The sequence below is a fragment of the Siphateles boraxobius genome, unplaced genomic scaffold (assembly GCF_051911475.1).
Source record: "Siphateles boraxobius isolate OS27281-9 unplaced genomic scaffold, OSU_SipBor_1 11, whole genome shotgun sequence".
NCBI classification, from domain to species: domain Eukaryota; kingdom Metazoa; phylum Chordata; class Actinopteri; order Cypriniformes; family Leuciscidae; genus Siphateles; species Siphateles boraxobius.
Genome location: NW_027508711.1, coordinates 8,620,938 through 8,647,073, shown reverse-complemented (window position 1 = coordinate 8,647,073; position 26,136 = coordinate 8,620,938). Strand labels below are relative to the sequence as shown.

Below are 26,136 nucleotides of genomic sequence, written 5' to 3'. Positions count from 1 at the left end.
CTGCTCCAGGCGCTGCCAAGCCAGGTGGTAAGCATCAGCGCAAAAGAAAACGCTGAACCTGGACGGGCTCTCAGGGATGGAGGAGTTGCTCGTGGAGTGGTCGCCGATCCACTCCCTCTGGCTGGTTGGAGGGCCGGCTGGAGTTTTTTTGTTATGTGTGTGTCTGTTCCGCCGCTGGCCCCTATAAAAACGGGGTCAGCGGTACCCACATATTCAGAAAAAGAGCAAATTTTCTATTCCTGAGTCCCAAGTGGACTAGTCTGGCGGGTGTGACCCTGTATTAGCCTTACATTCCCCAGCTTCCCTTGGTCGCCAGCAGGCAGCTTGGGGCGTTCGAGGACCCTGTCATCCGCCTTCTCACGTCCCCTGCCGCTAGTGGAGACAGGTAAGTGTTGCACTGCACACTAACACCACTATCTCTACTTTGCTGCCCCACCTCAGGCTCGGCTACCCCGCTCAAGTCAGTGATAATCATCACATTAGGTGTTGATCAGACGTGCTCCTGAAAATTCAGTGATATTCATCACACCGAGTGTGGAGCAAAAGTGCTCCTGACTTGTGCGTGTTTATCTTATCCTGCTGGCGAAGGATTTGATATAGCCGCTCCTCCAGCCGGTACGAAGGCCAGTCGCAAACTCGCCTTCGTGATACTAGGTGGTGAGTCGTGACCATCTTGGCCCAAGATTGGTCTGCAGCTTTGACCTGAAAGACATGTGCTTCAGATCTCTACCTCCCGCACCGCAGGCCATCGTGTGGGTTGCGTCTAAGGGTGGAGTATCAGTACAGTGTCCTTCCCCTCGAGTGCTCCAGAGCCCGTTGGGTCTTCAGGTCAACTGGAAGAGAGTAATCTCGCCCACGGGCTGAGTATCTCTTTTTCAGTTTTGGAGAGGTACTCGGTCTAACACGTCTCTCCAGTGAGAATGTGTTCAGCTGGTGTTGAATTGAGAAAGGGTCCCACTGAAAGAACTTTCAGAGGCTCCTGGGGTATATGGTAGTCTCAGCCTTTAGCTTCCTCCATATGTGACCGCTTCAGCGCTAGCTTCACGATCGAGTCCCGAGGTGACCGTGGCAGAGCAGCTCACCCTGTGTGACTATAGTTCATCCCGGTCTGCTGCCAAACCCTCTTCAGCAGAGGGGCCATGTACAAAGGGCGTGTTTTAACGGGGGCCTGGGCGACCCCCGACTACACGGGCATTCGTGCCTCGAGTTGTTAGACATTGCGACCGTTGCGTAAGCTTCCCCTGCATGTCACAACTCACCCGTCACCTCCTCCTTGGAGTCAGACGCTTCTGAGGGCGCCTCGTTCCACTCCTCCCGCTTACTCAATCGTGCCGCCATCGAGCCTCACGACAGTTATAGCCAGGGCAAGTGGAGACTCCATCCCCTGGGTCCGGTGGGTCATGACCATTCCGGGGCCGCTCAGTCGCCCCCGGTTTCATTTTTCCGCCAGTGTTTGTGTAAACCGAGCGGACTACCCTTGGACAAACACTGGGTCTCAGCGGCCCCAGGGGCCCGCAGAAATGCGTTTAACCCCAGTGAGCCTTCTAAAAGTGACTGCGACTCAGGGTCGCCTTGCGCCTGCTCAAGTCAGTGAAATCATCACTCTTCATGTTGAGCAGAATTGCTCCTGAAACTCAGTGAAGTTCATCGCACTCAGGTGTTGAGCAGCAATGCTCCTGTAGCTCAGTGAGTTCATCACATGTAGCTCAGTGAATTCGTCACACGCAGTGCTGAGCAGAAATGCTCCTGGTGCTCAGTGAAGTGCTTCGCACTCAAGTGTTGAGCAGAAATGCTCCTGAAGCTCAGTGAGTTTATCACACTCAGGTGTTGAGCAGGAATGCTCCTGAAGCTCAGTGAACCTGTCACACTCAAGTGCTGAGCAGAAATGTTCCTGTCGCTCAGTGAAGTTCTTCGCACTCAAGTGTTGAGCAGAAATGCTCCTGAAGCTCGGTGAGTTTATCACACTCAGGTGTTGAGCAGGAATGCTCCTGAAGCTCAGTGAACTTGTCACACCCAAGTGCTGAGCAGAAAATGCTCCAGAAGCCCAGTGATCTTCACATGTTGTGTTGAGCAATGCTCCTGTCTTTTGCGCCCGTCGCTTGCACCTACGTGCCAAGTCAGGAGAGGAACAGGTCTTCATAGTTGCCCCTTATTGGCCCAACTAGACCTGGTTCCCATCAACAGCCTTCCTGACTTCCCCTGAAAACTCTTTCGGGGACGGGGCACGATGGCACCCGCGTTCTTCCCCCGGAGATTCCGGGCGGTCTTACATCTGAACGCGGAGGTTCAGGTGGCTATCACAAGAACATGTGATAGTTACCATCACTTTCGGCGAGCACCCCCTAGAATTGGGTAGCGTGCTTACGCCGTTAGAAGTGGAACCTAGTCGTTGAGTGCGTCTTCTCTCCAGAGGAGATCCCAAAAGCTTTCGATCACTTCAGTGCTCTCTTTCCTGCAAAATGGGTTGCAGTAGGCTGTTTTCCTTCACCCTCAAAATGATGTTGCCTCGGTGTTTAAACGACGCTCATCGTGTTGCTGAAGTATGCAGAAGCACGTTCTGATCGTCAGGTTCCTGAGGAGCAAGGTCTTGTAATCCTTGTGTCCCTCTTTATCCTCTTGGGCCTTGTCCCTGGTGCAACTGCACTGCAGAGACCGCCCCTGAGCCACTGCAGGCAGTGAGTTAAAAAATCTGTTATATCAGTTCTCCTGCTCGCGTGGTCTCTACTAGAAGGTAGGGACTTGCTCGCTTTCGGTCAACGTATTGTGCCTGGAGTCTGGGCCGGCTAACTCTCACAAGCTGAGACCCCGGCTCGGATTGTGCCCAAGGTTCCTACCTCTCCCGTAATAGGAGCAGGTGATGAGCCTGCAAGCGCTGCCCTGGAGGAGGCAGATCCAGCCCTGGCTTCTCTGTCCGTTCGCTTGGACGTGTACAGAATGCAAGTCATAGACCTCAGACCAGCTCTACAAATATCTGTTGGAATTCAGCAGAGAGGGAAGGCTGTTTCCATGCAAAGTTGCACTTAGTGCTTGCCTTCATTTCGGTAAAGATCCGAGATGCAACATGTCCACTTAGGTGTTGAGCTCCTCTGTGATGAGTGTAAAGTGCTCCGCCTGGGCGTTGACGATATGCTTTGCTAAAACAGATTCTAGAGTTGGGGGCTGGACGACACCTAGTTGAACCGCTGCTTCCTGTGGGCTCCCTTCTCATGAAGCCAGTTTCACCGTGAGCCCGGTTCAAGTGTCGGCTTGCTGCGCCATTCCCCTCCTATGGACTGGATACGTGCGCCTTTCTACTCCAGTTGAGTTCCCTTAAAATTGAACCCTGTTGACTTCCTCCACACCCCTCCGACGTCGGACGTGCGGAACGTCTCGTGTTAGGCCTACCACTCGTAAGCAGTGTGGAACCTGTGTTAGGCTGGGTCCATATGTTGCCGTCCCTTCGGCGACCCCATATGTGTATTCTTCCACGATACGGCTCCCTGCGGTGAGCCCGTGTCTTCCCTCGGCAGAGTCTCTCTGCCGTCACTGTCCGGTGTGTCTCCCCCGTCTTAGGCTGGAGCCACCCCAGTGTCATTCCATATGTTAGACTGCCCGGTTTCCGCCCAGTTCATATGTGTATTTTCCACGTTACCTCCCTCTGGGTTGGACGTGGCTTCCGCAGCGTCCCTTCCTTCCAATGTACGGGGAACGCTTTCCCAGTGGTCCTGTAGGAACAGCAGTGACTTCCCTGGCCTAACCCCTGTCCTTCCCCGCCTTAAATTTGCGGGGGCATCAGGAGGCTTTGGTTTAGGCACTGGAAGACGGCAGCGTTAGTGGCGTGTTCAAAGGGTGATCCCAATTCAGTCGACGTCGACTACGTCCGACGTTATCGACTGAAAGGGAACGTCCTGGTTGCGTATGCAACCCACCGTTCCCTGAAGGAGGGAACGGAGGACGTAGTCCCCTTGCCACTACCGCTGGACCACCGCTGACCCCGGGTTACTCTCGGCTCCTCAGCGAAAAGCAACTAGTGCGTGCATCCACTTCCGTATTTATACCCGCGCCGCGGGGGCGGAGTGTGTGATGCAAATCACGCACGCCAAATTCCATTGGCTCGTTCAATAGTAATCGAAGATGATAGGCTCCCTAGCGTGATCCCAATTCAGTCGACGTCGACTACGTCCTCCGTTCCCTCCTTCAGGGAACGGTGGGTTGCATACGCAACCAGGACGTTTTCCATGAAAATTCCAAAGAAATTAGCAGTGATCAAAGTGAAAGTTGTGAAAATCTCACAACTAATACTACGGAAGCTAAAGGTAATGCTCTTGTTGATATAGCAGCTAAACAGGCTTGTTTCTATGCAACTGTACAAGTGTGTTCAGGTAGTGCAGCACATAAGACAATTCTGCCTCCTGAATCTATAATTGATCTATACAAAGACGTTCCTCTGTATGAAGCATGGACATGGTTAGACAAAGGAGCCACAGTGGATTCATCTGGTTGCTGGACCAAAGGGGGAAAATATGTCGCTCCCGAATCACTGCTGCCATATTTGCCTCAACAAATACACAGTTTAGGTCACAGTGGTCCAGCAAAAATGAATCACAGGTTCTCAAATCATTGGTGGAATCCAAAATTCAGAAATGTAGCCACAGAAACAGCCAAGAGGTGTGTTACATGTCAGAAAAATAATGATGTACCAGCAGCCACTACACCAGCAACACATACCCCATCAGCTGCAGTCTTGTGTCAGGGAAGGAAAACCTGGACTCATTGTACACACTGTAAGGTTGTTCCCCCACCTACAGGGATAGGTTAGGACACGGAACCAGTGAGGAGCCCCGGGAAGAACCGAACGCAACAGGCTTCGAGGGTTAACCCTGGGGTGAAGACTTCCCTCATAGGCCCTATCCTAGTCCATCCTTACCTCACTGTTCCTTAGGTGTCAAAGGTTTAAGAAATAGGGAAAGAGGGAACAACAATTGCAGACTCAGAAAAGTTTACAACCCTAGTGTTTGAACAAATACTGCTCCACTGTCTAGCAGACTCAGAAAAAGTTCACAATCCTAGTGTTGGAACAAATACTGCTCTCCTGTCTTTTGTTTTCTGTCGTCCTCTGTGCAGATACCACTTGATGGCTGTCCCAAAACTCATACGCACCGACCTCTTCACCTGCGTATGAAGACACCACTTCCAGAAAACAACGAGACCTACTGCCGAGCCAACTATAACAAAAGGATAAAGAAAAGAAAAAAATACACAACGCAGAGACCCACATACGGAACCTTCAGTCATCCAGCAACATGATCAATATTGTCTTACTACTCCTTACCATCAGGACATCGCACAAAGTGTAGACTCCAGCCATGACTCACTTGTGCACAAAAATGATGGTCCAACAAGACAGTCTTGGTCTTTCAACAAAATTACACCAGATGACTGAAGATAACTCTTCATGGTTCGGAAACTTGTTAGGTAAACCGTGGATGTGGATGAAGGAAATAGCAATTCTGCTGTTGTTTCTCTTATTAGCGTACTATCTATGCGTCCACAGTATCAAGTTTTTCATTCAAGAAATGAATCACGTCTCTCACGAAAAAATCACAGTTCCAACCAGAAAGGACTATTTTCCGTAAGAACTTCACGGACCGTAATTGCATGTTTGTTTTCTGTGTCAGCATGCAATTACAGAAAAGCAAACACAGAGCAAATGTTTAGGTACCTGTAACGATCACAAAGTTACAAGAGAACTTTCAAGTGTCTAAATTTGTATTTTGTGAGAGTTATTTAGAATTCTCAAAGCGGGAAATGTAGGATTACAATTTTATTTAAATGTTTTAATTTAGGTTCAACAGTATTTTAACTGAGAAAGTGCACACACAGTTTTCCATTTTTGAGGCAATCAAGGTTTTGGACATTAACCTCTTGTCAGATCTCAAAGGTCAGCTGGGCCTTTTGTTGATCTAATCAGGCTGATTGGATTAGCATCTCAAGGCTCTGAGTTACACTGTTACCTGATGAAATCAGGTAACCAGCTGAATCATGTACTTTCCTTTACATGTTTTGTTCAAGAGTCCCCTCCTCTATGAAATTAATCCCACCCCCTTGAAATGTACATAAACTGCAATGTAAAGTTCCCTTAGATTAGACTTGGGTAAGATTTTGGATGCAGCAGACTACAGCAAATAAACAATCCTGCTTAAAAGATACAATCCCAACGTCTCCTGGTCTTCACTTCTGAGTCTCCTACACTTAAGAAGAAAAAGTTTACAACACTAGGCTGATCACTTTCATAGAGATAATGGCAGCATAAACCAAATTCTGTCATTGATTTACAAAAAAACCCTTTCACAAGGCATTCGCTGGAAGTAAAAAAATGATAATGGATTTTGGACCAGACCAATCCGGTTTACAAATCCAGCAGCAGGCCAGTGACAGAGGAGTTACACCCGGAGCTTCACCCGCGCTTGTTATGAGAAACGGAGATGACTGGCTGGATGTGATGTGATGTTAGCAATGCCCTTTTTTGCTTTCCCTGTCTTTTATTTCAAAGTGTCGGCACTGAAGTTTTGTGGACAACAACAGGGGTAAGAGACCTCAAACATCTATCTGAAATGTATTTGTAATTATTTTCACTTTGTATTTAATTTTAGAGAGCAGTTTGTAATCTCTGCAATGCAGCGACACGGGGTACCAGTTCTTTAGATCCGTCAGGTCTCCTTTTTTGGGGAGGAGTGTAATAACTGCTCTACGGCAGCTCATTGGCAGCCGCCCTTCAGCCAAGCTTTCATTGCGCACCGCAAGCAAATCCTCCCCAAACACTGTCCAGAAAGACTTATAAAAGTCTACAGGAAGACCATCAATGCCAGGAGCCTTCCCGGACTCCCTGCCCTGAAGGGCCTTGTACAAATCCTCTAGGCTCATGGCCTTACGGAGTTTCGTGTTGGCATCCGCAGACACCTGTGCCAAGTTTAAAAAAAAAAAACATTGTCAGTGTCAGTGCAACACATTCACAGCTGTACAGCTTTTCATAAAAAAACTAACTGTTCTCTTTCTAATATCAATGGGGTCAGATAATAACATACCAGATTCAGAGTGCAGCGCATGAATTAATCTTTTCTCCTCATTCTTTTTTTCCAAATGAAAGAAAAATGAAAGAAAAAGGAGCATGTAAGAGCATCCAAAACATTACTTGGATAAGTCTCTTCTGTGATGGTTCATGGGGCTCTATGTGATTCCTATCAATAGTTTGTTCAGTGCAATTAAAATCTCTTCCCAGAAACAAAAACTCTTCATTGTCACAATTTTGCAGTGTTAAATTGAGAGTATTTAAAAACAGCATTCTTTCAACTCCTGAGGTTGGGACAAAAACATCATTTTCAAATAAAGCTCTAACTTTTAAAAGTCTCCCCTTTATAATCTCTTCAAACTCATACAAAACGGGTTTGAAGTTTTTAGAAAATAAAACAGCAACGCCACTGCTAGCAGTGTTGTGACTTAGAATAGAGATGCCATCCCATTCTCTTTCCCAATCTGCAGCTTTCTTGGAATCACTGTGAGTTTCTTGAAGGAAAATAATGCCTATTTTTTTTGTTTAGACATTATATTACATTACATTCACTGAAGCAACACTAACTTCACCCATAAAGAATAAAAAACCAAATAACAAAAACAAACCACTGATTATCATTAAATTAGCTTTTTCCACCACCATCATTGTTTATTTCAGTATTGAGTTTTCTCACTAGCTTCCTTAAAGCTGCAGTAGGTAACTTTTGTAAACAAATATTTGTTAAAACTGTCATTATGTCCTGACAGTAGAATATGAGACAGATAATCTGTGAAAAAATCAAGCTCCTCTGGCTCCTCCCTGTGGTCCTATTGCCATTTGCAGAAATTCACCGCTCCCGGTCAGAAACAACCAATCAGAGCCAGGAGGAATCTCTTAGCAGTGTCAATTACGCTCGTGTACGCGCTGATCACCCCTCTCTTGCACAGCGCGAGCGCGTACCGTCATTCGTGACTCTCCTGTTCGAACTCGTTCATCCAAATGAACGAATCTTTTTTCGAGTCATTTCATTAATTCAACGAACAAAATGACTCGAAAAAAGATTTGTTCATTTTGAACGAGTCTTTTTCGGAGTCATTTCGTTCATTCAACGACTCGAACAGGATCACGAACATGCATCACAGAACAGAGCAAGGCGAGCATTTGTGCTTATAAAACTTAAAGTTTTTTATTTATTTTTGAAATGACCGATCGTTTCGCTAGATAAGACCCTTATTCATCGTCTGGTATCGTTTAAAGCCCTTTTAAGCTGCACTGAAACTGTCATTTGGTCCTTGAAACGTTTGTTTCCTTTTGAAGTCCATTATATGGAGAAAAAGCCTGGAATGTTTTCATCAAAAACCTTAATTTCTTTTCGACTGAAGAAAGAAAGACATGGACATCTTGGATGACATGGGGGTGAGTAAATTATCAGCAAAAGTTTTTTTAAAAGTGAACTAAACCTTTAACGTTATCTTACTAGCTTTTTATAACTTATAGAAAGAGTGCAACGTTATAAAGTTACATGTTTTGCAAAATACATTATGATTTGAGGACCAAGTTTGTAGTCAAAGTATGGGCAGGCCATAGTCAATGTAAAGCATATTGTTGATGTTTCGTCCCTATTAGTGAATGTTCCATAACTGTTTATAATCCGCCGTCATCGGTGGTCCTGCTTACTAGCCTGCGCGTTCACGGCAGGCTCCGCTGTGGGGGAGGACCTGTGAAGGGAGGGCAGTAGCGCAGCAGAGAGCAAGGGGGATGGACCTGTAAGTTTTGCTTGTTCAAATTTTCAGGGTAAGTCAACATTTTCTCAAAACTCCCTACTGCAGCTTTAACCTGTATATTTCTTTGTTGGTAAAAAAAAAACCCATCAACCTTCAGACACCTTGTCTTTTCAATAAACCGTTTTAGGTCAGGAAAATATTTGTTCATTCGTACTCCTCTTCTATTTTTTGTTGCTTTAAGAAACAGTTTTATATCTTCCACTTCATAATTGCGACTCACGCATTCACTCTGTGAAAGAGGCTACAATCTGATTCACTGTCACTCTCTGTCTCCCAGGTCTTCACATTCACCTACATCGGTTTTCTTTAAAGGTCACAAGTATTATCACTTTTCTTTCGTTTTAACGGTACCTTAAACAATGTACTGTATGTTCTGCCTCTATGTTAATGCCATCATTCTCGCAATTTAGCTCTATCAAAGGCTGTTTTTCTCACTGTGAGACCTTGTTTAAGGCGTTAGTGTCTGAACAAGTGACTATTTGATTTGTCAAGTTGAGTCCGTCTTCAACAGACCCATGCAGTGGACTACGTATCATCTACCGTTTTGTTAAACGACCCCTTCGTTATAATAATCTCAGAATTAACCTGATGTATCCCTTGCAGCTCTGTTGCTATCGCCTCGGGTTCAGCTCGTTCTGCCGTGATCACATTTGGCTCTGTACTGTAAGTTTCTGGTTGATTTGTCGCGGGTGGGCCAATAACATTTACAATTTGCTCTGTTGCTAATGTTTCCCTTTTATCAGGACAATCGCGAATCAAATGTCCCACTTTGCTGCAACCGAAACATTTCATTTTCCCTGTTGTTGCAAATACAACAGTCAAAATCATCAATACGGAATTTCATTCATTTAGGAATTTCGTCATCTTTCATAATCATGGCAAATCGCCTAAATGAAACTACAGTATATGGAGATCCACTGCCAATCAGTATTTTTTTGATTGGAGACACCAATTTGCCGTAACGGGAAAGAGATTGTGTTAATAGCTGGTCACTAATAAATGGAGGAACATAATGTCACTTTGTTAGATGGTATTGATACAGCCATTGATAGGTAGAACAGTTGTAAACAAACCATCGATCCCACGCTCAACTAACTGATTTGCTTTGTCTTCATTATTTAGAAACATGACATTAGCATTGTTCATTTTTGAGGCTGACAAAATGCAATCATGGCCCACAACTTCCCCTATAGCAAACAACAATCCTCCACACTCACGGCAGCGCCACCTTCACTGCATGACGCCACGTGAGTGTGTCCAAAACTCACGAATCCGGGACCACCACGCTTCCTTAAATGCAGGTAGCACACGGCCCGGATTAACACACCAAAAAACTTTTCTTAGTAACTAAAACAGACAAACAAAGAGGAAAAAAATAAAGAAAAGCTAGAAAAATAGCTGAGGGTGAAATACTAGTTCTAGGCACGGCAGCCACGAAATTACACTCACACTCAAACAGTGCTCAAAAATTCACCACACGCTCTCCACACTCGCTCAGAAAACGCTCACGCATGCGTACAAGAGAGAGAGAGAAAGAGATACTTCTGTCACGTGTAGGAGAGAGGACCCAAAAGCAAAGGGCAGTTAGACAAAGTTTAATAGTTCAGGCAAAATAACACAGGTGGCACATAAGGCGAATAAATCCAACTGAAGAAAGTCTCATCCAAAGGAAAACGGAAAGTCTTGATGATGACCCCGACCCCGGGGGCGCACGTCGAGAAGTTTGCGAACCCTGTAGATGGGAGCGCCTTCAACGCGGATAGGGGTAGTGACAGGACGGGGAGGAACACGAGTAACGGGTTTAATACATGACACGTGAAAAACCGGGTGAACGCGTCGAAGATTGGCAGACAATTTGAGTCTGACTGAGACAGGACTGAGTATCTTAAGGACGCGGAAAGGCCAGATGAATTTAGGGGCCAGTTTACGCGAAGAGGATTGGAGAGGAAGATTAAGGGTGGAAAGCCAAACCCTCTGCCCAACGGAATAACGGGGGCTTTTGACACGACGTCTATTAGCGGCCCGCCGGGTGCGAGCACGAGACTTCAATAGAGCGGACCTGACCCCTCTCCAAGTACGCTTAGCACGTTGAATGAAGGCTTGTACGGACGGCATCTTAGAGTCTGTATCTTGTGACGAAAAAAGCGGAGGCTGGTAGCCGAGACAACACTGAAAAGGGGATAGACCCGTGGCAGAAGACGGAGCGGAATTAAGTGCGTACTCCGCCCAGGGGAGCTGTTCTGACCAGGAAGCCGGATTGCGGAAAGCGAGGCTACGGAGAATGCGACCGATTATCTGGTTTGCTCGTTCGGCTTGGCCATTGGTCTGTGGGTGAAAGCCGGAGGAGAGACTAGCCGACGCTCCAATAAGGCGACAAAACTCCCTCCAGAACAGGGAAGAGAACTGGGGACCCCTATCGGAAACGACGTCGGAGGGAAGACCATGTATCTTAAAGATCTTGTCGACGACAATCTGGGCGGTCTCCCTAGCAGACGGGAGTTTAGGTAAAGGAATAAAGCGGGCGGTCTTAGAAAAACGATCAACGACAGTAAGTATCACGGTGTTCCCCTCAGAGGAGGGGAGACCCGTGATAAAGTCCATGGCGACGTGAGACCATGGGCGAGACGGTAACGGAAGGGGACGCAGCAACCCGGCCGGGGGAGAATTACCAGATTTAGTCTGAGCGCAAACGGCACACGAAGCGACGAAACGGCGAATGTCGCGCTCACGAGAGGGCCACCAGAATCTTTGGCGGACCGCGGCGAGCGTGCCCCTAACGCCGGGATGGGCAAACAGTTTGGATGAATGGCCCCACTGAAAGACCGCGAGACGAGCAGAAGGAGGAACGTACAAAAGACCCTTAGGACAAAGACGAGGAGTAACGGCGTGGGCCAGAGAGCGCTTGACCAAACGTTCTATTCCCCAGACAGCTGCACCCACCACAACGCCCTGAGGAAGGATCTCCTCCTTATTGGGAACAACCTCTGGGGAAGCAAACTGTCGCGAAAGAGCATCAGGCTTGAGGTTCTTAGACCCGAGGCGGAAGGAGATGGAAAAATCGAAACGCGTAAAGAAAAGGGCCCAACGAGCCTGACGAGCGCAGAGCCTCTTCGCGGAACGAATGTACTCTAAATTTCTATGGTCCGTCCAGACAACGAACGGGACTGAGGCACCCTCAAGCCAGTGACGCCATTCTCCGAGAGCTAAACGGATGGCCAATAACTCGCGATTGCCAACATCATAATTTCGTTCGGCGGGCGAAAGACGATGCGAAAAGTAGGCGCAGGGATGAACCTTCTCATCAGAAGATGGGCGTTGGGAGAGAATAGCTCCAACGCCCACCTCTGATGCATCAACTTCAACAATGAACTGTCTAGAGATATCAGGAGTTCGTAAGATCGGGGCGGAGGAAAAAAGGGACTTGAGGCGATCAAAAGCTGTCTGAGCCCCCTCCGACCAGGAAAATCAGACCCTGGCGGACGTGAGGGCAGAGAGAGGGGCGGCGATCTGACTAAAGTTACGGATAAACCGACGATAAAAATTTGCAAAGCCTAAAAAACGTTGAAGAGCAACGCGCGACTCAGGCACTGTCCATTCCGTGACCGCACAGACCTTGGAGGAATCCATGCTAACGCCCTCAGCGGAAATTACCGAACCAAGAAATGAGATGGATTGCGCGTGGAAGGTACATTTCTCGGCCTTAACAAACAGTCGGTTCTCGAGGAGACGTTGGAGAACTTGTCGAACGTGTAGAGTGTGTACTTAAAATACAAGGTACAAGGCTGCGGCTGCGGCGGCGCATGTCGAAGCGCCTCTCCACACGAATGGCCATATCAATAAGAGGATCCAGTCGAGTGGGTGACTCACGGGCGAGGATCTCATCCTTTATGTCAGCATTGAGCCCTTCGAGGAAACGGGCTACTAAGGCAGGCTCGTTCCAGTCACATGAAGCAGATAAGGTACGAAATTCAATCGAAAAATCTGCTGCTGACCTTCTCCCTTGACGAAGCGTAGACAAAAGACGGGAACCCTCCGCTCCGAATGCAGAACGGTCAAAAACCCGCAGCATCTCCTCCTTGAAGAAGGAATAACGGCTGAGACAGTCAGCCTCCGAACTCCACACAGCTGTTCCCCACTCCCGCGCCCGGCCAGCCAGCAAGGAGATGACGAAGGCGATGCGAGAGCGATCCTCAGCGTATGTGGAAGTCTGTAGTGAAAAGACAACCTCACACTGAGTCAAAAAGGATCTACATTCCTTGGGCTCACCGGAATAGCACGGCGGGTTGTTCACTCTCGGCTCAGGCGTGTCACGGCTTCTAGAGGTGGAGGATTCCACTCGGAGGTGATGAAGCTGTTGTGAGATATCGGTCATGCGAGTAGCAAGAGAATCCATGGCATGGTGAGCGGCGGCCAGTTCATCCTCATGACGGCCCAGCATAGCTCCCTGGATCTCAAGTGCAGATTGAAGAGGACTCTCCCTTGCTGGGTCCATTTCTGGTCAGATTATTCTGTCACGTGTAGGAGAGAGGACCCAAAAGCAAAGGGCAGTTAAACAAAGTTTAATAGTTCAGGCAAAATAACACAGGTGGCACATAAGGCGAATAAATCCAACTGAAGAAAGTCTCATCCAAAGGAAAACGGAAAGTCTTTCAGTAATAGAACAGAAATGTACGGTCAGGACCGGCAACGGGAAATCCCCGGAGGATGAGACAGGCTGGGTCCGTAGAGAGCACGGGAACGCCAATCCTTGACCACTCACGTTAGCTGAAGAAATAACAAAGCAGAGATGAGGTAATACGGTAGACAGATTGAGGCACGCACCAGACGGGACACGACACGACAGGGCTTGGTTCAGCAGGCACACAGGTACGTAACATATGGCAATAATCTGACAAAGAACAAAGGACAGGGAAGACTAGAAATAGAGAGTCTAATCAGAGAAAGTGGGAACCAGCTGGGGAGGAGAAGAGGGAGAGTGATGAGGTGATGAGAGACAGCTGAGAGCGGCAGAGATAATGAATGGGAATGTGTGTGTGTAAATGGATGTAATAAAGAGTGTGACCAGGAGAGGGTGGTAGAGTGTAAGAGGAGGATACCGGGATCATGACAACTTCATTATACCTCACCCATCATATTGCAAAATATTCAAAAAAATAATAAATAAATAAATAAATTCTCATTCAAAATGACCACCATACCTCACCAATTAAACATTATTTCTCTTTCCTCACAAAGTTACAGCAAAGCTCCATTGGCACACCATTTAAACTCAAACTTTATTTTGTAACTTTAAACTAAAGTTATTTGTCATTTGAAAAAATCTGTGCTACACTCTTATTTTGTATTCCACCAAAGCCATAAATAGCAGAACAACATTTATACTTCGCCATCCAGCAGCCAGTCTAAAAGACTTTCAAATAGCTAAATTGGCTTGTCCAGTTATGAAGTTTGCTACAGTAGACTGCTGTCGGTGCACTCTTGCATACTTGCAACCATATATGAAGAGTGTCTTGTTAAAAACAAAGCCTAAATTCCCAAGTATTCTTTCTAACAACATAAATGCAACCAATCTAGAACACTCAGCAAAAGCATGAAAAACAGATTCTGGTAAAGAACAGAAAAAGCAAAATGGTAGCACATTCAAGTTAAATTTCATTTAGAAACATGAGAATTAGTGGGTAGTGCACAATCTATTAACCTCCACTGGGTCTCCAGATTGTTTAGGTAGTGGACCCTCATAAAAAAAGCCTCCATGAAGGAGAAAGAACTGCAGGAACTGTTAAAATTTTTCTCCATTTTGAATTACCTCTGTCTTTAATCTGCTTTAAATAATCCAATTTAAAACATAACTGATATAGGTCTCTTTTTCCTACCAACTGAACATCAATCTCTTGTAATCTGTTAAATGTCAGCAGCTTTCCTACATGATTATCTTCAAAACCAACCTTGGGAGAAACAAGTAACTTAGTAAACAAAACTCCAGAAGGACCTCCAGACAGAAAACAGTTAACAAACAGCAGGAGTGTGGAGGGAAAAGCCGCTTTCAACCCACCAATGAGCCACTCTATCGTCCTGACTGATTTAATACCCGCCTGATTACCAATATCTACAATTTATCTCCATCTTTTAGAAGAGGTATTAATCAAGTCTGAAACTTTTGTCAATCCTTTTTTCAAAAAAAAAAATTAACAATTGTATTAGATGTACAAATATTATCACCCAATATTGAGTTGTAAAACAGTGGTTCTTAAAGGCCAAAATTATTATTTCCATTTCTAATCAATTTAAAATCTGTCCAGGAGTTTAACACAGAAGCATACAATTTCACATCAGCTGAAAACCTTCCATCATAAGAAGACATTAAAAACAATTGCCTATCCAAACAGAACCCACCAAAAGTTCTGATCAACGCCAGACCAAACGATACCCATGGCCTAAGATCCACAGGGTAGAGTAGGCTCTGAGCCATCTTTAAGCTCATAGCTTTAACCTTGGCTGCCAAATCAATCAACCCTTGGACCCCTTCATCAACTGGCAGATGCAGAATTGCAGGGGGAAGCCAATGGTAACCATCCCAGAAAAATTCACCAAAAGTCTTCTGCAGACATGGCAACAAACCTTCTGGTGGGTCAAGCACATTTAAACGATGCCACATCATGGACGCTGCTAAGTTGTTAATAATGAGCACTCTTCCTCCATATGACAGTTGAGGCAGTATCCATCTCAATATTTGTATACACCCAGAAACTTTTTCAAACATACCATCCCATTAAGTACATCCAATCCCGGAGCTTTGTCAGAAGACAGTTCTTTAACAGCAACAGATAGTTAATCAAAAGTCAATAGTTTATCAAGCTTGGTTTTCTCTCCTTCCGAAAGCTGAGGTAAATCCTTAAATTTTCCTTAAATCCTTAAAAAATCCTTTTATTGTGTTTTAATTGTGTTTTTGTGAAGCACCTTGGTCAGCAGAAATGCTGTTTTAAGGTGCTATATAAATAAAAGTGACCTTGACCTTAAAAAGAAGATCAGCCATCTCTTCATCACAAGGTCAGCTCTGTAGAGATCTTCATAAAAAGATAGTGTGTAAGAAATAATCACATGACCATCAGTAACTTTCCTCCTCTCTGGAAGTTTCAAACAGCCTAAAATCTTCTTATCCACAGTCTTCTTCTAAAAGAACGAAGTACGAGAGTCCATGCTATTGAATCATGAAAATCTTGCACGAACCAGCGTCTCCTGGGCTCTTTCCTCCAGTAGATTCCGCAAAAGAAATGTATTACGTTTCAAAGACTCAGTGGTTTCGACACTGTCCCCTTCAAAATTAAGTGAAAGTATTTCCTGTTCAAGCTGTTCCATCTTCTTCTCCAAAAACCTTTTATTGTAAGCACTAAGCAGAGTAACTCTGGCAAAACAATTGAATTTTTGTTTTGCCAATATCCCACCACTGGCTCAGGGACTTATACTGTTATATCCTCTCTCTCCAGATCTCCCAGAAATGAGTGAAAGCGTGGACAAAATTTTGATCTAATAATAGTCTGTTATTAAATTTCCCCAAAAAAATCTTACATGTGCTCTCTGCAGTAATAACATCAATAGATAAGAAATGGTGATCAGACAAGGCAATAGGAAAAATACAGCTATTATAGAAATTATCTCTTTTACTTTTTTGTACATAGATCCTATCTAACCTAGCCCCAGATACCACATTAGAATTTATTTTCACCCATGTGTATTGTCTGACCTGAGGAAATGATTCTCTCCAAACGTCTACAAGATTGTGGTAAACAATTAAAGACCGAAGCACGTCTGCAGATTGACTGTGGGGCTCTTCATGATTTCTATCCAAAGTATGACTTCGAGTACAGTTAAAATCTCCTGCCAGAACAATGGTCCTATCATGAGAAATGTCACTTAGAGCAGTTTTAAGTTTTGAAAATAAAAGTAACACGTTCTGACCCAATATTGGGTGCATATACGTTGACAAAAGAAAAATGATTACCCTGAACAGTTACATCAACTCTAAGTAATCGACCAGAAAACAGTTCAAACACACTGACAGGTTGCTCTTTATATTCAGGTGTCAGCAGTATTGCAACCCCTGCACTGACACTAGAGCCATGACTCAATTTAGCCTGACCCTTCCATTCACTCAACCACTGTATCTGATTGTTCTCATCTGTGTGCGTTTCCTGTAGAAAAACCACACTAGCACTTTTCATCATGATATAATCAAAAAGACTAGCCCTTTTCATTGCATCACGACACCCATTCATGTTCAATGAACTAAGCCTCAAAGATGGCATGAAAATAAGAATAAGAAAAAAACACAATAAAACTAATCCACACAAGTTATTATGTAACCAAAAAATACTCATTTTTTACCTTGTAAGTTCAAAGAACTTCTAACATTACCAAGCAGCTTCTTAAGACGGTAGCATTTGGGTTTGTCAAGCTCTTCCAAGGAAGCTTTTCTCATCGCCATGGTACCGGACAACAAAAACAATTTTACATCCGGAAAATATAAGGCTCTCGGTTACTAACGTAACCTCGTTCTCTCTAGATGAGGGAACGAGTGTTGCGTAAGCTAGCTTACGCTACTAGAAAAGCCCCTTTTCTCGAGAATACTGAAGCCAAATATTATCATTAATTTTGCATTAAAACGCATTGCTGCTCAGAGCAGACCTAGGCGAAGCATCTCGCGCGCCTATTGGTTGCTCTGCGGCAACTGCTGCAGCCTATCGATGGACTGTTCATGACTTAAGCACCAATGAGGGTGCAGGCGCCCTCGCGCGTCACGTCCCTCCAGAATGGGCGTGGCTTATGTCTATATAAGCCGAGTCCAGAATGGGCGTGGCTTATGTCTATATAAGCCAAGTCCAGATAGGATGTTCTTTGGTTTTTCACACTGAAGCGAAACCAGAACGTAGCACAAGCACGGCAGGGTTACGCAACACTTGTCCCTCATCTAGAGAGAACCGAGGTTACGTTAGTAACCGAGAGCGTTCTCGTACGAGAGTACTCTCGTGTTGCGTAAGCTAGCTTACGCTACAGGAACCCAATGTAAAACGCTGTGCGTGCTAGAGTGTCCACACATGGCCTCAAGGAATATGTGCTTGGAGAACCATACTTGTGAAACATACTAGCGAGTGATATTCAGGCCAACGAGTAGTGGGCCAAAAATATATCATAATCCTATAACTATAGGAATTAGTGCTTATCACATAATCACAGACAGGAGAGACCTGAGTCGGCCTGAACTGTATGTGTGATATATAGACCAACGAGTAGTGGGCCAGCAATATATCATAATCTTATAACTATAGGAATCAGTGCTTGTCACATAATCACAGACAGGAGGGACCTGAGTCGGCCTGAACTGTATTGCAACTGACTGTTATAGTCTGTCAGTCAAGTATTAGACTGAGAACAGCTTAGCCTGCAGCGTAGGCACTTCCAGGTTGTAAAATCGTATAAATGTAGACGGAGAGGCCCAGCCTGCCGCTCTACAGATATCCTGGAGTGAAACCCCACTGGACCAGGCCCATGAAGAGGCCATGCCTCTGGTCAAATGGGCTCTGATGCATAAGGGCCATTGAAGGCCCTTGGACCTGTAAGCCAGCGCGATAGTGTCAACTATCCATCTGGAAAGGGTCTGTTTCGAGGCGGCAAGCCCTTTGTTGCGGCCACCAATCGAAACGAAGAGCTGTTCTGACTGTCTGAACGCAGCAGACCGCTCGACATATATCCTCAACGCCCTGACCAGGCAGAGGAGGTTATCGTCCTTTTCGCCGTCAGACCCAGATAGGGCTGACAGGGAAATGACCTGCGCTCTGAACGGAGTGGAGAGGACTTTGGGGACATAGCCGTGTCTTGGTTTGAGGACATCTTTAGAGTCGTTAGGCTCAAACTCCAAGCACGTCGCACTCACAGACAGCGCGTGCAGGTCACCCACTCGCTTAACTGAAGAGAGAGCTGTTTCGGATTTGTCTGGTCGTGAGCATTTTCAATGGCCTTCACCAGAGGGCTCTGTTCAGGCGTCTGAGATCTAGAATGGGTGTGAGTCCGCCATCCTTCTTGGGAACAAGGAAATATCTGCAGTAGAGACCCGAATCGCTCTGTGTCAGAGGGACAGTTTCAACAGCTCCTTTTCCGTAGCAATTTCGATATTTCAGAAGCAGATGTGCTACTAAGTTCTTCATCGTAGTTTCGCCCTGGCCCGAAAGCTTGGGGATCTGTAAGCAAACTGCAATTCTGCTATTCTGTAAGCGAATAGCCTCGTTTTATGGTGTTCAGTACCCATTGTGAGATGCCCGGGATCAATCATTTCCAATGCTTTTAGACTCAAAGCCAGGGGAAGAATAATATCTGGACTCTGGCCGCTGCGTGTGTGTGACACATAGCTTGCGGTGTTCACATGTCTCTCGCACCGAGTGAGGCGCGAGCGCTCTCTACACACTGAACACACTCTGAGTGCATGCAAGTCATAGAGTGAGCTGTGCTTATGTGTACGGCTGAGCACTGGGTAGTGGGCACCACTTCTACATGTATAACATCCGCGGCTTGAGCCGGGCAACCCGAGTGCATGTGAATCATAGAGGGAACTTGTAGCAATGTTCAAGGAAGAAGGAGGAGGGAACCGGCGAACATTCAAATAAACTTTATTAAAATAAAACAAACCAAACTAAAATACCGCCAGCAGCCCCTTGCGGACGACTGCTGGCTTACCTAAAATAAACATAACGGCCAGCAGCCCCTCGCGGACGACTGTGGGCTAAAATAAAATACAAATACAAAAAACAAAACTCAACTAAAATACAGGCCTGTTCCTCTCTCGATCATCAACGTCGTCGCTCCTCCTTTATGCTTCCGCTCCTCCGTGAGAGATGCGAGACCGGTTTGCTTCACAGGTGTTGCTCATTAGCAATCGCACCACCGGCCTCGCGCCGTTCTCTCACGTCCCTTGGCCATCCTGTTCGCCACATACCCCCATCGCCCCTCAAAGGCCGGGGGATACCCACGAGCCTGTGCCTACTCCCACCCGGCGGCGGCGATCCCTGGGGGGTATGGACCGACAAGCCGAGGGAAACGGAGACGGAAGCATGAGGAGCGACAGATCGAGAGAGGGGAGAGAGGAAAAAATAAAAATAAATTTGGTCCGGTTCCCACAACGCGCTGCCATCTGGTCCCCCACCAGCTGGGCGATCTCCTCCACGGTGCCTGGCGGTGACGCTGGGTAGCCCTCGGTGGATGGCTCGACGCTCCTCCGCCACCCGGTGGACAGCGACGGCTCCTTGGGCTCTAGGGCAGACGGTAGGAGTCCCCCGCTCCCTGCTCCTCCCCTTTTCCTGGTGGACGGCAGCAGGCTCCGGCCCACGGCGAGTGGCGGCGACTCCCCCGCTCCCTCCCGGACGGCAGCCGCCTCTCCAACTCCCCTGTGGCCTGCGGCGACTCGACAAGCGAGAGCGCTGTTGAGAGTCCCTCTGTTGGCTTGGTGGCGGAGGAGGAGGCGCGGGCGCTGTGCTGCGGCTAGGCGGCTGCTTTTTCGAGCAACCTGTCGCGGAACTGGAGAGCCTCGGGATGAAGTGTCGCATGGCCTGCGACATCTTCTGCACTTCCGAAAAGCGCTCAGCGAATCCATTGACCAGCGGGCGAAGAGGCCGGATGGAGAGATGGGCGCGTCCAGAAAAGAGGCTTTGTCCAACTCCTTCATGTCAGCCAGAGTTAGCCACAAGTCCCTCTCAGTCACACTGAGAGCCGCCATGTTCCTCCCGATGGCCTGTGCAGCGGACTTCGTGGTTCGTCGCGCTCCTGAAATCCATAAAAATTCTCAGGGTTCGGGCCCGCCTTGTCCATTTTGCGGAGAAGGTTGGCCTGATAAACCATCCTGACCGGCGGCGGCATATGCGGGACCGATGAGAGCCGACGTGGTCCTGCAGGCTTTCGAGGGAAGAGCGGGCTTGGCCTGCCATCCAGCGGAGGGCGGGCACAAGTGTGTGTCTACAGCTTCCTCGACCGGTGGAATGGCAAGGTAGCCTTTATCCTTTGCGCCGTCAACAGTAGAGAGCGTCGAAGAAATAGAAGACCACAGCCTAGCAGAAAAAGGCACTTTCCAGATCTTTTGGATAGCTCCTCGTGCAGCTCTGTCAGGAAAGGAGCGGGCCTCGTCTGAGGCATCGAGCGGCGGCCGGGCAGGAAACAGCCATCCAGCCTGCTGGGTGAGGGTTTTTCGGGGAGCGACCAGTCAAGGCCGAGGTCGTCCACGGCCTTGGTGACGAGGCGAAGAAGTTCTTCGTCGACGCTGGCCCACACGCTGCTCGACTCTTGCAGGGAAGGGGCCCGGAATGGAGCCTGACCATCCTTCACTCAGCGACGCGGCAATGGAACAGCTGTCCTCGTCCGCGTTTTCCCCTTCAGACTCGACATGCACGACGGCAGCAGACGGAGGCTGGGCGGTCATGATCGAGGCAGGGGAATCAGACAGCGATGCGCGCGGGGAGGGGGCCGGCGTGCATTCGCTCACTGTGGTAGCTTCCGAAGCCCTTGTGAACGGTGCTTTTTATGGTGCGGCCCAGACAGAAGAGACGGAGGAGTGGGATCCACGTCGAACGTGGTTAGTCGAGCCCGCAGGGTCGACATAGCCATGTCATCGCATTCCGGGCAGCCGCCTTGGGAAAGCACGAGGTTGGCGTGGTTCAGTCCCAGGACGAAAACGGACAGGATTTGTCGGTCCCCGTCGCTGAGAGGGGCTCTGCAAGAGCCGCACTTAGTAAAACGAGGCATTTGAAGCAACGCCTCAGCTCTTTTAGAAAAGTGCGTTCGAGGGCGAACACACAACAAGTAAGAAAGGATATGGGCGCCGGAAAGCGCAGAAGGTACGGCAAAGAAGCGGCGAGGTTGGCCAACTCCTGTTCTGCGAAGCAGATGCTTGTCCTGCTGAAAGGCTTCATCAACAGCACAGGCTTTCTTTCGGAGATTCAGCGATGTGGAGTCTTCGCTGAAGACGTGAAAAATCAAAGAACATCCTATCTGTACCCTATATATAAGCCACGCCCATTCTGGTGGGACGTGACGCACGAGGGCGCCCGCGCCCTCATTGGTGCTTACGTCATGAGCAGTCCATCGATAGGCTGCAGCAGTTGCCGCAGAGCAACCAATAGGCGCGTGAGCTGCTTCGCCTAGGTCAACTCTGTGCAGCAATGCATTTTAAATTAATGCAAAATTAAGGATAATTTTTGGCTTCAGTATTCTCGAGAAAAGGGGCTTTTCCCGTAGCGTAAGCTAGCTTACGCAACACGAGAGTACTCTCGTAAGAGGACTCCATTTTCGGTTTACAGTGTCCTTTATTTGTATCTAAAAAGTTATTAATTTGCTGCAATGAGTAAAGTTTAGTTTTACCTCCAGAGACGAGCTCTGAATCCTCAGCGTCATTTCCCATTATTTCTATATCACCATGCTCATTGTCAGAGTCATCCATTAAATCCACAGATTCTTGAGATAAAATGTTATCTTTACTCGGTTTAAATAAATCATCAGGAATGTTAATTGTATCATTCTCAATTCCATCAGGCTGTGTTTGTTTTCCATAAAAAATCAAATCTTTTCCAGACATTGCCTGCAAACATACCTTTCCCGGGCTCGTCTCTGCCTGCGTTACAGTGGGAACATGACTCGGGCCAGCCGTCTCCTCAACAGCCCCCGCCAGGCCGTCTCCAGAGGCCTCCGGCACCGGACTCCCCTGGGGCGCGCTCCATCCGGATGAAGTTCTGATGCCGCAGAGGTCACAGCGACACCCGCGCCGGCCGCCCTCTCGCTGTTCTCCGCTCCTGCAGCCAGAGCTGGCCTGTCTCGCCTCGGGCAAGTTTGTCTGACGTGTCCAAACTCACCACAAACAAAGCATTTCACTGATTCTGAACTAATAAAAACAGTGTAATCTTTGCCATCGATGCTTAATTTTACTGACAGATTTAACGGATCACTCTGACAGTTTAAAATCATTAAAACCTGACGCCGAAAAGACGTCACGTGTTTAATCTCAGGATTTTTACATCCAAAAGGAATAATTTTTATCGGACTCACTAATTTACCATACCTCTGGAGTAGTTGTTCTAATTTTTCATTTTTGACAAATGGCGGTATGTTTGCTAAAATAACTTTCTTGGCCGGGCTTGACAAAGGCAAAACAGGCACAAAAATGTCTTTGATTACCAACCCAATTTCAATCAATTCGTACACCATTTGGCTTTCACTAAGAAAGAACACAATGGCTTTGTTCATACGGGAGGCAGATTTGATATTTGCACCACCGATCGCCACACTCACAGCTATCAGGCAATACTCCACTGACACCGCGGCCTCAGACATACATTTACAACCATGTTTGACCGTTAACTGTGAGAGATCCCCCGTTTCAAACCCCATTATCCCCACTCGCTGACCGAAGTCAGGGGAAAATCTAATCTAAACCTATTATCTATAAATAGAAAAAAAACAAAAAAAAACAAAAGAAAAAAGAAAAAGGTAAAGAAATCTCACTCAAACAGAGAGACACTTTCACTCCCGACAACCGGCTCCTTCCACACTCACTCCGCACATGCGTACAGAGAGAGAGAGAGAGAGAGAGAGAGAGAGAGAGAGAGAGAGAGAGAGAGAGAGAGAGAGAGAGAGAGAGAGAGAGAGACCTGGCCACAGTGGGACTCTCCCGGACAGCCAGCAGGATCGGCTCTGTGTTGATGAGAAGCGCCCAGCAGGGGAAACAGGCCAACAGGAGTATGAGAATCCCTCTCTGCAGTATCACACCCACCCGCTTCAGATTATTACCCCCAAACGTCTGCAGGACACAATTCACTTCAAATGACACCAGAGCACAAATGACACTCACATTACTGAACATTGACTATCATACCTGAGATATGAGTGTATCGCATGCAGACGCCAATCCAGATCCGATGGTGATGCCAGACACATTAATAACCTGTGAGCAAAAAAGATGTATTTATAAAGGGGATGGGTGTTTTAATGAATGCCGCTATAATGAATATATTTTGTGAACTCACAGCAATAGCCAGAGCCACACCGGCCAGTTCAGTTTTCCCCAAGTGTCCACAGAACACAGTGCTGATGAAGCTGATCAGAAAGATCATCAGCTGAGATATAAACTGCAAAAAAGGGGGAAACGTTTTCAGGATCCAATAAAAGCTAATTTTGTGTGTTTGATTTTTCATGTAGCCTACAATATTCTTGAGACAAACCTGACTAAAGAACTAAGAAGTTGAAAATGAATTGTTTTAGATTATTCTGCTAAACTAAACATATTAGGAGGCATTCAACTGATTTAGTGCAACTTTATGGAAGTAAAATAATGGCAAATGTTTTTTAAACAAAAAAGCCTGTTGAATTGCGCTACTTCAAAAAAATAGGCATCGCATTGATATATATATATATATATATATATATATATATATATAGAGAGAGAGAGAGAGAGAGAGAGAGAGAGAGAGAGAGAGAGAGAGAGAGAATAGAATAAAATAAAATAGAATAGAATAGAATAGAATCTCTGTATATAAGTATGCATACATGTACTGCATTTGATTAAACTGGGAAGGGTCAAGGTACTTGCATTTTGTTGTCCTGTTGTTAGTTTAACTGTAAGTCGCTTTGGATAAAAGCGTCTGCTAAATGTAATAAATGTAAAATGTATACATTGCCTTGACATTGGACATTCGCACATTTAGGGACCGTCTCTAAAGTTGCATACAACATTGGTATACACATTTCTAACTTCAATAGCATGAATATCAAAAATCTAAAAGGTGCGCATTATGCCAACACTTTACAGTTGGTTTTATGACTGTAAGTCTCTTCAAATGCTATTGAAGTTAGAAACGTAGTACACCTACCAATGTCGTATGTAACTTTAGAGACGGTCTCTAAACGTGCGGATGTCCAATGTAAAGCCAACTTTATGCCAGTACTGGGAAGCGCTCAGCATCTCAGCTCAGCAGCACAAACGAACCGCTTCGGAGGTCGTTTGAAAGCGTACTGAGAAATCCTCGCTTGTTTGGTGCGCACCCGAGTGCGATTACGAACCGCACCAAAACCGAACTCTAGTGCGATTAATTCGAACTAAATGAGGCAGGTGTGAAAGCACCCTTACAGCAGATGGAGATTATGCTCGGTAATCTACTGCTTTTCCTGCAGTTTCTCAAAGTTGAATTTACTGTCGAATTTGAACCACTGAATTTGCGAATTTGCAAAGCGAAATAAAATGGACCGTAAATTGCCTGTTGAATACTATATGTTGTATTTTTTAAAAGTTTGAATATTTTGGAAGTGAAATATGAAAGATGAATATGGATTATTGAATTTTAATAATGAAAATGTGTTTGAAATGTTTTGAATTGAAATATTCAACGCGTAAATATTCAACCATGGTGAATTTCAGCCAATAAAAATGCAAGCCCTAAAAATGCAAGCAGGGTTAATGCAATGCATATTTTTTTTCAAGTAGCTAGAGCAATTTAAGTAGTAGGCTGGAAGTGCAAACTTCCATACTACTTCCAGAATTTTTTTTTCTTTTTTTTTTTCTTTTTCTCTTTCTCAGGAGTCTCAGAGAGAGTGTCAATCATTATAGGTCAAATATCAACCCGTCTGCCAGAAAAATTATGTTTCTTTTAAAGATGCATATTCATGTGTACATGTTCTCTACAAAATCAAAGGTGTCCATTATTCTTTTTCTCTTTTCAATCAACAGTGAATAAAATCATCACGATATTTGGTTATGACTGCTATATAAGCAAAGTTTAAAATCACCATCATAAATCATTCACACGATTCAAACTTACCACTGGTCCAGCCAGTTTCACCTGCTCTACAATTTCTTCTTTATAATTCACTGGTAACAAACTCTGAAGTTTCTTTCGACACCCTCCACAAATAACCTGTGAACTCGACGTTGACTGAGCATCATCACTTTTCTCCTGTTTTGAGTCTCCCTTTGTCTGACTCAATGTGGTAAAACTGTTCATTTTCGTTATTCCTGAAGTCTTTAATTCCCACAATGCAGATTATATTTAGTTACAGTACAGAACTACATCTGCATAAAAGACATTTCGCTGAAGGTCAATTGCAGGGAGACGTCTGGGTGGATCTCAAAGGGAGACACTTAGAAAACTGTCTTAGTAAGTTTAGCCCTGCCTGCTGCTGTACTCCACGAGGTCATTACATAAACAGAAGTCACTTTGTGCTCGGGCAGGTTTCATTAAAGAGATAGTTCACCCAAAAATAAATATTCTGTCAGTAATTACTCACCCTCATGTTGTTCCA

General features: G+C 46.1%; 1 protein-coding gene across 6 annotated transcripts in view; it reads right to left on the bottom strand.

The window, feature by feature from the left end:
- Positions 1-26,136, bottom strand: part of LOC143701758 (multidrug and toxin extrusion protein 1-like) — a 115,842-nt gene that overhangs the window by 33,984 nt on the left and 55,722 nt on the right. For 4 of the 6 annotated variants that reach the window (XM_077195358.1, XM_077195333.1, XM_077195367.1 and 1 more), the window contains exon 4: positions 23,493-23,641. The exons of 1 other annotated variant lie outside the window; for it this stretch is intronic. In XM_077195358.1, coding sequence (XP_077051473.1) covers positions 23,493-23,641 — 149 coding nt within the window. Of the gene's footprint in view, positions 1-23,492; positions 23,642-23,716; positions 23,786-23,867; positions 23,970-25,655; positions 25,839-26,136 lie in introns of those variants that run through there. One more of the 6 variants, XM_077195350.1, reaches the window with a different exon arrangement.